Here is a 12,733-nt window from a genome sequence, read left to right on the forward strand (position 1 = left end):
TCTTGTAAACTGCAGAAAAGCATTTAGTCCAACTTACTTTAAACATGATAACATGATACCTGGCTACTATACGGTTAACGTATCACACATCATTTGACTGGTGTCTTAATTACACCTAAAACACAAGTATTTTCACTGAGGTCAAACCTTTGGGACAGTTTGTTATATGCTGTGGCAGCAGTACCAGATGGGCGGTGTTTACTGTTGACTGTATCAAGAAGATTCGGATTTGACACGTACGTTTTTGATGTACGTTTTTGTAAACTATATGAACGCTTTGTCCTTTTGCACTCTAAATTGATCCCTAACATCTGAAGCTTGCTTTGCGTCTGTGCTGTCAGCTAAATTTACGAGACACATAATGTACACCCTGTGATCTGTCATCTAAAAATGTTTTGACAATTCTGTTTAGGGCAATGTAAAGTCTGTTGAATTCAAGGACAGATTATTTTTCTTCTATTAACCCGTTCTGAACGGGAACCCGTTTTGGTGTTAGCATCATGTTATGCTTTAGCTGTTGAAAAATAGCAGATCTACAAGCTCATAGCGCGCCACCGAGTGGCGCGCTACGAGCTTGTAGGTCTGCTATTTTTGAAAAATCGAAGACCGACTGACATAGAAACATAGCTTTTTCAGAAAACTGTCAGGATGTAGAAGACATTTTTAGAATCTGATCTCAGGTCAGAATGGGTTAAATTGAGACTCTGTTGTTTTGAATGGAGATGTTTACTCTTTTTCTTTATTTTTTTACCCTTTCCAATTCCAACCCTCCTGCCACAGACATTCTGTCAATGTTTAATTAACGATCAATAGTGAAGTCCAACTTTATTTGTACAGCACGTTGGCTTGGCTTGAGCGGGAACAACAGGAATACGCAGGACATAACACATATATAGGTATATGTTTCATACTGTATATACAGTATATATCAAATCTAGGTGGTCAGTACGTGGGTCTGCAATAATAGGGACCTCAGGAGAGGTCCGGGGTTTGGAGTTAAGATTACAGCTAGACTTCGGACCTCCATTTAAAAACCGAGACGGTGAACAGAGGCTGACTGAACAGGTACGTTATCTGTTTTTAGGCTTATTTGTAATACTAATGAATGTGATACATGTTATACCTATTTTAATAAACTGTTAGTGCACTTTTACTATACACACCTGGAAAAACATATTGTCAGATGGGGGTCGGTGGTCAATTTCATATTTGTTGGGGGTCCTTGACATGAAAAAGGTTGAGCACCAGTATTAGAAACATGGGTTTTTCATCGATCATTCGATTCTGTGTTATCATGAATTGTTCCAACGTGGGACGCTATAGGTGTTGAATGTGTTGTGTGTGTGTGTGTGTGTGTGTGTGTGTGTGTGTGTGTGTTTAGGGGAGGATGAGGATCCGAGCGGTCGTTCTGCTGCTGTCTGGCCTGCTGCTGTTCACCTCCACTGTGCTGGAATGTACAGGTGAGACATTATGAATGTACAGGTGAGACATTATGTACAGGTGAGACACGTTCACGCAGACATTATGCCATAATGCCAAGAAGTAGGTCGGGAATGGCTTATTGTCGGTATCAGCTGGTAACACGCAGGAGTCTTTCCCCGTTACAATGCGCTATAGACCCCCTGGGAGATATTGATACTGTTCATATTATCCTACAAAGTATACTTTCTCCTCCTCAGTTTTCCTTGCCGGAACGTCGGCGGCCCAGCTCCTCTCCTCCTCCCCCCAGAGGAAGCGCAGGGCCAACTACTTCCTGGAGGAGATGTTGCCGGGCAACCTGGAGAGGGAGTGTTATGAGGAGGCGTGTTCCCAGGAGGAGGCGGCGGAGATCTTCCAGAGCCGCGAGAAAACGGTACAGTATTATTAGGACTGCAACAGTTGATTTGATTGAAATATTTATTAACAGTTTGCAGAATTACAGTACATTTCAAGCACAAACTCAATACAGAGACTGTTAACTGTGAGTGGACGACCCAATTAAGCATTACACAGGGTCCACCATGTTCAATTAATCAAAACATTTAGAGACGTACAGATAGACACTTCCAACTAATCGATTCCATCGATTATATTTAAAAAAAGAATCGATCATTTAATAATACGTTTTTTTTGTCTTCCTGTCTAGCTGGAGTTTTGGTACAGATATACAAGTAAGTATTGTTACTTAATTACTTAAAGCAAGTAACTTGCTTTAAGTTAAAGCGACTGTTAAAGCAAGAACAATGCAAGTTAATGATCCCAACTAAAATGAATCAAATAATAGCTGTAGTAGGCCATAGTAGTAATAATTGTAGTCCATGGGTAAGGGCTCTCTCGGGCTCCCTCCACAGGGCTCCCTTGGAGAAAAAGATTCTTATAATATCTTAATACTCCTGGTTAAATATAGGTAAAAACAGGAGAAACCACTACTGTTATTATATTACTACTACTACTAGCATTAGCCTACTCCTACTTCTACCATTACTATACTACTGATTGATATAGATTTGTTTTAGATTTAGATTTTTGTGACATGCACCAAAGGTGCTCAGCCCTTGCATACATTTGTTGTACAATATAGAAACACTCTACTATTACAACTACAACTACTACTTACTACTAATAGTACCACAAGTACTGCTACTGCTCCACTACCACTGTTCCTTACATTAATACTGTATGATTGTACTATACAGCTGCTGTGATATCTGTGAGTGTTAATGTGGGATGTAGAGTATGTCACTGGTAGTAATAATGTATAATGTATTGGTGATGTATGTCAGTTGTAATGACGTGTGCATGCATGGGTTTTTTAACATGGGTTTAACTTGTCTTTGTGTCTGTGGTGTAGATTTGAACCCCTGCCTCTACAACATGGGTTTTAACATGGGTTTAACTTGTCTTTGTGTCTGTGGTGTAGATTTGAACCCCTGCCTCTACAACCCATGGGTTTTAACATGGGTTTAACACGTCTTTGTGTCTGTGGTGTAGATTTGAACCCCTGCCTCTACAACCCATGGGTTTTAACATGGGTTTAACTTGTCTTTGTGTCTGTGGTGTAGATTTGAACCCCTGCCTCTACAACCCATGTCTAAACGGAGGTCTCTGCACCGTAGAACGAGACGCTTTCCTCTGTCTGTGTCCTCCGCAGTATGACGGCAAGACCTGTGAAACGGGTAGGAACCTGTCTGTCTGTCTGTCTGTCTGTCTGTCTGTCTGTCTGTCTGTCTGTCTGTCTGCCTCTATACCTGTCTGTCTGTCTCTCTATATTGTCTTTACTGTGTGTGTGTGTGTGTGTGTGTGTGTGTGTGTGTGTGTGTGTGTGTGTGTGTGCGTGTGTGTGTGCGCGTGTGCCGCAGAGGTAGCAGAGTGTCACTACAGGAATGGAGGCTGTCTGCAGTTCTGCACAGAGCAGACAGGGGGCAGGAGAGGAGGAGTTCAGTGTAGTTGTGCAGAGGGATACGGGCTGGACCCTGATGGATACGGCTGTACTAAAACAAGTAGGCCTACCATTATATTATTGTCCTACAAACAACAGTAATAAGTACCACCATAATATAATACTACTACATAACTACAACTTCACTACTAACTACTGTACTGTACTGTACTGTACTGTACTGTACTGTACTGTACTGTACTGTACTGTACTGTACTGTACTGTACTGTACTGTACTGTACTGTACTACTACTACTGCTATTATAATAATGCAAGTGCTATAATATCACTATGTGGTTTTCAACCAGTGGTCCTTAATTGGACCACCAGTGGTCCTTGAGAGGGTTCCAGGTGGTCCACAGTTAAATTATGGAAAGTTGGTAACCAAATGGACCCTTATTTTAGATTTTAACTAAGTTGAGAGTGTAAAATGAAACCAAATGGACCCGTAAAAACTCTTATGGGTCCATTTGGTTTCATTTTACACTCTCAGGAGTTACATTATTGTTGTTAAACATCTGGCATTACTCTTAATTTACAAGAAGTCTACACGATTACAGAATGTAGAAGCATTGTTTGCCTGCTGTCTCTCCTAATGGTACCAACATCAATAAGGCATGGAATTGTGGACAGAATTTTTTTATACAACAATAACAAAGTATTGAGGCTAAATTGAGGCAACATTTCATGCAATGGTGGTCCGTGGCTTAAGTGCTGAATAAATTATAATGGGCCTTGATATGAGAAGGGTTGAAAACCACTCTCCATATATGCAGACTGCGGCTATCTTACCATAAAAGTTAATGGCAAGGTGTTATATTCCTATAGGTGTAGGTGCAACTTCCATTGGCAGCCCATTCATCCAAACAGAAAAGTTCTATCTGATTGTATTAAAGGTATATTCAGTGATTTCACTCAAAAAACCTTCGGTTTCGTTTTTGGCTGTGGGACCTAAGCCTTCGTCCAATCAGGATAGAGAGTCAAAAACGAAACCTAAGGTTTTTTGACCCCCAGGGGTTAACTGGGGACAGGGAGGAACTCCTTATATGGTCAGCACACTCTATAGTAGAGAGGATTATCACAGCAAAACAAAAAAATAAGTGATATTTTAATTAAGTGAAATCACTGAATATACCTTTAAACAACGTCAAACTCGCCAACATTGCAGCTGTTACGGAAAGCTTGAATTATTCTCTTTCTATCCTCAAAGTGTTCGTTGCATAAAAATCCACTGTATAGACATGTTATGAGCTATACTTTGTGTCCTTGCTGGAGTTTGGAAGTGCTCGTTATAGATATCACTCAACTGCCCTGTGTACGACACCTGTTTATAATTAGCACATATCCTAATGCAAGAGGCAGCAAGACATTTGCTTTACTCAGTAAGTAAGTAAGAGTTTGGAAGCACTCGTTTTCGGTAAAGTTTACTGAAAACGAGTGCTTCCAAACTCTGATGGAAACATGGCCACGGTCTGCGAATGGGCAATAGTATTACAATAACAACAACTGCTGCTGCTACTACTGCACTGATACTGCCAGTGTACTATTTCTACAGCACTACTACTTTTATTTTCCACACAATAAAAGTCACTCCCATCTTCTTATCTTACTACTGCTGCCACAACAACTACTACACTGTAAATCCCTGGAACATGTGACGCGTTTAAACCTAAACACCATGTGTGTAATAATAAAATGCCAAATGTTTATTAATGGTCATAAAATACAGTAGAACACGAGTTCACTCAAACACCTCACGAGAACACCTAGGGCTGTATTTTGCGTGTCTTAAGAACCAGGTCTTATTACCTAACTTGAGTAAACTAAAGACCTGGAGGCGTGATCAATGCCATTTGGCTATTCTGAGTGGCCAAAGAGCATTGATCACGCCTCCAGGTCTTTAGTTTACTCAAGTTAGGTAATAAGACCTAGTACTTAAGACACGCAAAATACAGCCCATAGTGTTCAAATTCTAAACACCTATATGACTGACTTTGATTGTAAAAACTAAACACGTTTATATGTGTTTAAAAAGTGTTACAGGCGATTAAACATGTTCTTCTGTTTATAATCTAAACACTGTGACACGTTTAAAAAGTGTTACAAACTACGTGTTTAAAACAGTTTAGTGTGTATGACTTGTAGTACTATAATACTAATAAAATACTAATATGCTATTATTGATGCTATAAACAACATTATTATTAGTGTAAAGGAAACCCTTCTCCTCTCTGCTTGGTTCTAGTGGAGTTTCCCTGTGGGCGGAAGCTGAACGAGGCCTTCTACAGAGTAACCTCCTGTAACCTTCTCCTCTCTGCTTGGTTCTAGTGGAGTTTCCCTGTGGGAGGAAGCTGAACGAGGCCTTCTACCGAGCCAGGTCCCTGCTGGACTATTCTGAAACAGAAGGTTATTATTATTATTATAGTTTTCATTTTCAGTTTGATTAGCTTTTATATATAGCGGGTTTGGTTTTGTGGAAAAGCTTATAGTTTCGGTTCATTTGTATTAGTTTTGAGTAGTTTTTCTTTCGTGATATGGATCAGTCAGGGCCTCGGGGGCAAGATTCAACGGTAACAAGAAGACTCACCCCGGTGCGTGCCCGTTTTTCCTCCCGGAATGTTCCCCAGTGAGGGGGATAACTTTGTAATATGCTATTGGCTGTTTGTATTCTTTTTGGAAAAATATAAAAAGATACTCCTGTGGAAAGGCTATATTATATTACTTATATTGACCCTATAAACAATGTATATGTAATGTTTTGCCCCCTCAAATGGTACCTCGTCAGATAATCCCCACATTATCCTACAACAACTTCTGTGAACAGACTTCACTGTAGTAGCTTTTCATAAATTATATTTGTACTTGGGCTGTTCTGCTGTCATGAAAGTTTATAGTTAGAGAAATTCAAAATCCAGCCGTCTGCTGTCCAGCCTCTCCCACCCCTCACTGGGGGAAATTCTGGGAGGAAAACAGAAACGGGCGAGTCTTCTTGTATTCGATTCAACAAGGCTAGGAAAATATAAAACAACGTGTCACACCGCAACACATTGTGAGCTTGTTATTTTTCCTATATCTTTGAAGATTTTTGGCCAAGACTAAAACTAAGGACATTTTTTCTCTGTTTTTTTTAAAATTATTTTTAACTGTAATTCTTTGTTAGTTTTAGTCGGAGCCATCAGAGTAAGACAGAGTTACGACATCGAGGGGGCAGAAAACACTCAAAACAGCCCCGGTCGGTCACGTGGTTCATTGTCACTGTAAAAGCCTACAGGCTCCAATGCATTCCGTAAACTTCCGGTTCAGGCCTTTCTTTATTGTCACTTATTCGCCGATAGAAGTCTATGTAAGAAGAGCCGCCATTGGACTGCAGGCCCCCCGTGAAGTGAACCGAGTTGTCGTAACTGTGCCTTAATCCATATGGCTCTCTGGTTTTAGTCGACTATAATAGCCCTGTGCTCTGGACCAATCAGAGACGTCTACCAATGGCTCCATGGATTCGTCACTGATGGTGGACAACGCCACCATGTTGGACCCTAGTTCCAACATGGTGGACCCTGCTAGTTCCAACATGGTGGACCCTGGTTCCAACATGGTGGACCCTAGTTCCAACATGGTGGACCCTAGTTCCAACATGGTGGACCCTAGTTCCAACAACGCCAGCTGGCCCAACGCCACAGGAGAAGAGACGAACAGTTGGAGAGGAGAGGAGGAGGTGGGAGGAGGAGAAGGAGGAGGAGGAGGAGGAGGAGGAGAAGGAGAAGGAGGTGATGACTTAACTCCTCGTATCATTGGAGGCTCGCTGGAGAAACTAGGAGGCAGTCCTTGGCAGGTATGAGGGGAATTTTAAAGTTAGTTTTATGAAGTGTTTTGTTGTGTGTATAATTGTATATTATGGCCATTGTTGTCTCCGGGCGGAAATCTTGCGAGCCGGCCGGCCTGTGTGTGTGTGTGTGTCCGTCCGTGTGCATGTGCGCATGTGTGTGCGTTTGTCTGCAGCTAATCTCTCAAACTTTAGCATATCATAAACTTATGATATGAATGATATGTCTCTTGTGTATTGAGTGTATTGTTGTATACATGCTGTTCTCATGTCATGTCACGTGTGTGTGTGTGTGTGTGTGTGTGTGTGTGTGTGTGTGTGTGTGTGTGTGTGTGTGTGTGTGTGTGTGTGTGTGTGTGTGTGTGTGTGTGTGTGTGTGTGTGTGTGTGTGTGTGTGTGTGTGTGTGTGTGTGTGTGTGTGTGTGTGTGTGTGTGTGTGTGTGTGTGTGTGTGCGTGCAGGTTCTAGTCCACAGGTCAGATGGTCATGGGTTCTGTGGAGGGACGTTGGTTTCTGACCGTTGGATCGTTTCGGCCGCTCACTGCTTTGAGGAGACGCCGGACCATGTGACCATTGGTCAGAATGCACTGTGTGTGTGTGTGTGTGTGTGTGTGTGTGTCAGTGTCGACTAAAACTAAGACAGAAGATGTTCGTCGACTACCTTTTTTCACTGAGGAAAACTAAATGGAAACTACATAGCTATGATGACTAAAACTAAGACTAAATATACTGACAATTTTGTCAACAAATAAAAACTAGACTAAAATGTTAGGAAGGGACTAGTGGACGAGATCCAGTATAAGTCATTTTACAATTAGTCGAATGCTGATTAGTTGAATAGCCGATCTACAACCTCACAACGTGTGTGAGCTTGTAGATCGGGTCTCTGGCATATATTTTCAACTGGGGGTTATACTCCGTGGGGCTATAATTAATTAGTGTCAATTTGGCGGTCCTTGACAGACATGGAATAAGTTGTGGGAACCACTGTGGTCTAAACTCTAAAACCTCTCGTTCTCCCTGTACAGGGGACTATGACAAGCGGCGTCCTGACCCCGGGGAGCAGAGGATACCGGTGAAGAGCGTGGTGGTCCATCCTCACTTCCACCAATTCACCTTCGACAGTGACGTGGCTCTGCTGTTCCTGAGCCGCGCGGTGGTCCGCGGCCCGACCGCGCTGCCCGCCTGTCTGCCCAACGCACAGCTGGCCAAATACCTCGTCAAGGTAAGGGAATAGTGTGCCCAGGCGGTGGCGTATAACCGTCTGGGCACCCGACTGGTAGCCTGAGCTAACGTGTTAAGTTTCTGGTCTATAGGGGTGGGTCGCGGCTGAGATTCGCGCACGCCCTGATTGGATCTCACCGATCTGTCCGTCAGCCCTGGCCACTCCTCTCCCACCTAGTGAAGCGCTACGTCACATCATTTGGAGCGACGCCCACCCGGAAGCGTTGACTCCCACTTCTAGACCGAGGCAGCCAATGCGTTCCTCCAGGGCCAGGCTTTCATTTTTCGCGCAGACGAAATGAAAGCCTGGGTATCGAGGCTACCCGACTGGTAATCCTAGTCGCAGTGTGCCGCGGGTTCGACTCCCGAGCCCCGACACGGCCTTTACGGCATGTCTTCCACCCCCCCATCTTTAAAAAAACAATAAAAGGCGTAAGCCGCAAAATAAATATCTTAAAAAAATTAAAAGGTAATAGAATAGTTATTATAATTAGGGACGTCCCGAGCGTTTTCTTTCTTTTTTTGCTCCCAATCCGATTCTGACTAGTGGTGCAAGATTATGAAATTATGACCGATATCCGATCTCCAATTTCTTGCACTTTGCAGGGTCATACTGTATCTGCCCCATACCGATTCTGACCCAATTCCGATATTATACAGAGGACCACAATGGAAACGAGCCCAAAGCCTGTTAATAAAGTATTCAATCAATCAATCAATCAATAGCATATACTCTTTTCCAAGTGTCTGTTTTCACAACTGAATGACTACTGAAGGAGAGAGTACACAAATTAAATGTAGAATTTTTTAAAAGTTTATTTATACTTCATTTATATTTCATGTGACTTTTGTTCTAGTCTAGAGGTACTAGACACTTGATTTATATTGAAATCATTGATGATATCTTATATATATGAAAGACACCTGTCATATGTCTGTCTGTCCCACCTGTCTGTCTGTCTGTCTGCCTGTCTGTCTGCCTGTCTGTCTGTCTGTCTGTCTGTCTGTCTGTCTGTCTGTCTGTCTGTCTGTCTGTCTGTCTGTCTGTCTGTCTGTCTGTAGGACGACACCACTGGACTGGTGACCGGTTGGGGCGCGATGCACTACCTGGGTCGCTCGTCTCGTTTCCTGAGGAAGGTGGCGCTCCCGGTGGTCAGTCAGAAGAGCTGCGTCCAGTCCACAGAACAGGTCAGTACTTAGGAAGGTGGCGCTCCCAGTGGTCAGTCAGAAGAGCTGCGTCCAGTCCACAGAACAGGTCAGTACTTAGGAAGGTGGCGCTCCCAGTGGTCAGTCAGAAGAGCTGCGTCCAGTCCACAGAACAGGTCAGTACTTAGGAAGGTGGCGCTCCCAGTGGTCAGTCAGAAGAGCTGCGTCCAGTCCACAGAACAGGTCAGTACTTAGGAAGGTAGCGCTCCCAGTGGTCAGTCAGAAGAGCTGCGTCCAGTCCACAGAACAGGTCAGTACTTAGGAAGGTGGCGCTCCCAGTGGTCAGTCAGGAGAGCTGCGTCCAGTCCACAGAACAGGTCAGTACTTAGGAAGGTGGCGCTCCCAGTGGTCAGTCAGAAGAGCTGCGTCCAGTCCACAGAACAGGTCAGTACTTAGGAAGGTGGCGCTCCCAGTGGTCAGTCAGAAGAGCTGCGTCCAGTCCACAGAACAGGTCTGTTGTTACACCCATCTAGACCTGACGTCGAAATTAAATAAAAAGTCTTCTAAATTCTGTCAGTTTTCAGAAAAACCTCATGTTTCTGTATCAGTGGTGCTCAATATTTCATGTCAAATACCCCCAGAAATTATATGTAATTGGCCGCCGACCCCCCATCTGAAAATATGTTATTCCAGGAACCCCTCAGAAGCAAAGATTTGAGTTAAAAATGTAAAGAATATATATTCAAAGATTTGTGCCGCATTTGCTATTTTAGTATAACATAATGCTTGAAACACCAAAAGGGGATCCTTTATATTTTTGAGGTTTTTGATTTTTCTTATGGCATAAATCGTTGCTATTGAACACCCTTCAAGTGTGTTGTTTCGAAAATATTGAACCAATGGAAAGTAGTAAAAAGTGCATTGGACAAAACCTCTTAACTCCATTGGACCCTCAAAATGTTTGCTAAAGCAACTAACTCCACCACCTCTCCCTCTCTCACGGAAGTAATTGACAATATATAAAGTTACAACGCCAACTTTGATGAGGCTGTATTGGCTTTGTTTTAAAAAAATATAAGGTTTTCTTCATTTCCTGAAAAAAGGTTTTTTTAATTTCCTGAAAAACATCAGAGACATGTAACATTGTACCAACAATAATACTTTTAATATTTGTTTTCCTTTTTGTCTTTTTTTATTTTATCATGCGTGTGTCCCGTATATATGTGACCGCTCCCAGTATTTCACAATAGACCGAAATACATTTATTTATTTATTTTGTTGGGGTTTTTTTTTTATGTACTTTGGGGTTTCCAGTTCAACAAGTTTCAAATGGTCATATCTTCTTCATTCCCCCCCCCCCAATTTCAATGAGCAATAGATCATATATGAAAGGTTACAGTGTGCAGTTTCATAATGTGTATAAAGAACTGAAAAATGACCATGGCCCCCTTTTTATATAATTAAACCACTGTCCCCCGGTCACACATAGGTGATAACAGACAACATGTTCTGTTCTACAGTATATATTAAACCACTGTCCCCGGTCACACATATAGGTGATAACAGACAACATGTTCTGCGCGGGCTACCTGCAGACGGAGAGGGACGCGTGCAGTGGGGACAGCGGGGGCCCGTTCGTGGTCCACTACCGGGGGACGTGGTTCCTCACCGGGGTGGTCAGCTGGGGGGAGCGGTGCGCCGCCACGGGCAAGTACGGCGTCTACACGCGGCTGGGAAACTACCTGGGCTGGATCCGAGACACCATGGAGAGAGAGGAGGAGAGGGAGCGACTGGAGGAGAAGGAGAAGGAGAAGGAGGAAACTAAATGGACAGCACGGGCGACCGGCCGCAGCTGAAGGACACGAGGACAGGTTGTGTGGACAGACATTATTAATATGGGGACATATTCATTCATTCTGGGCGGGCACCCCTTTTGGTGTTTCTTTCTGCTATAGCTGTTGAAAAACAGCAGATCTACAAGCCCTACACTGTAAATCCCTGGAACATGTGACGCGTTTAAACCTAAACACCATGTGTGTAATAATAAAATGCCAAGTGTTTATTAATATTGATACAATACAGTAGAACACGAGTTCACTCAAACGCCTCACGAGAACACCTACCTGTAGTGTTCAAATTCTAAACACTTATATGACTGACTTTGATTGTAAAAAACTAAACTAAACTGTGTTTAAAAAGTGTTACAGGGATTAAACATGTTCTTCTGTTTATAATCTAAGCACTTTGACACGTTTAAAAAGTGTTACAAATTATGTGTTTAAAACAGTTTATAACCTAAACGCTTGGGTTTAGTGTGTACGAGCTTGTAGGTCTGCTATTTTTGAAAAATAGTGAAAATGTCTTTGAATATATATTCTTTCAGAGCGAGCGTTTTTTTTTAACTCAAATCTTTGCTTCTGGGGCGGTCCCTGCAAACAACATATTTTCAGATGGGGGTCGGGGGACAATTACATATATTTTTGGGGGTCCTTAAACGTGAAAATGTTTGAGAACCACTGATACAGAAACATAAGGTTTTTTCAGAAAACTGTCAGGATTTAGAAGATTCTTTTTTTAAATTTCGACGTCATGGCCTAAATGGGTTAATATGGGGACATATTCATTCATTGTATGACTATATTATGTAGCCTATACTGGGATCAGTTCCTGTGCCATTAGAAGAGCATTAAGGACTATATTATTATGGAGCCTATACTGGGATCAGTTCCTGTGCCATTAGAAGAGCATTAAGGACTATATTATTATGGAGCCTATACTGGGATCAGTTCCTGTGCCATTCGGGGTCTTCTCTCTCTCCCTCTTCTACGCTGTCTCCCTCTCAGCCGCCCCTATACGTTGTCTCCTCGTATCGACAGGGAGACACAGAAGAGACGGCTGGTGGGTTTCTGAGGATCGGAGTGTGTTTTTGACTCTGTAGAACTGACTTCCATCAAATCTATGTATGTGAGGACAGAAAGAAAAAAGACAGACATTTATTTTCAGAAAATGTTTATTTGATATGTATCTATATGTATAGAGTGAAAAAATATACAATTGTGATAAAAAATACTTTTTTTTGGTCTCCATTGAGGTCATTTTTTTTTCCATTGAGGGGTCTGACTCTTT

At 42.5% G+C, this 12,733-nt stretch overlaps 1 protein-coding gene across 1 annotated transcript; it reads left to right on the plus strand.

The window, feature by feature from the left end:
• Positions 1-1,387: 1,387 nt before the first annotated feature.
• LOC308321262 (coagulation factor X) lies at positions 1,388-11,463 on the plus strand (the record flags this gene model as incomplete). The annotated part of the gene is made up of 12 exons (XM_080772101.1): positions 1,388-1,460; positions 1,680-1,852; positions 2,126-2,150; positions 3,042-3,155; positions 3,339-3,479; positions 5,747-5,824; positions 6,889-6,989; positions 7,164-7,247; positions 7,699-7,813; positions 8,266-8,462; positions 9,524-9,649; positions 11,164-11,463. The coding sequence occupies 12 exons, from the start codon at positions 1,388-1,390 to the stop codon at positions 11,461-11,463; spliced, it is 1,527 nt and encodes a 508-aa protein (XP_080628227.1).
• Between the last annotated feature and the right edge of the window lie 1,270 nt (positions 11,464-12,733).

Source organism: Protomyctophum bolini (assembly GCF_963924005.1).
Source record: "Protomyctophum bolini genome assembly, chromosome: 9".
NCBI lineage: Eukaryota > Metazoa > Chordata > Actinopteri > Myctophiformes > Myctophidae > Protomyctophum > Protomyctophum bolini.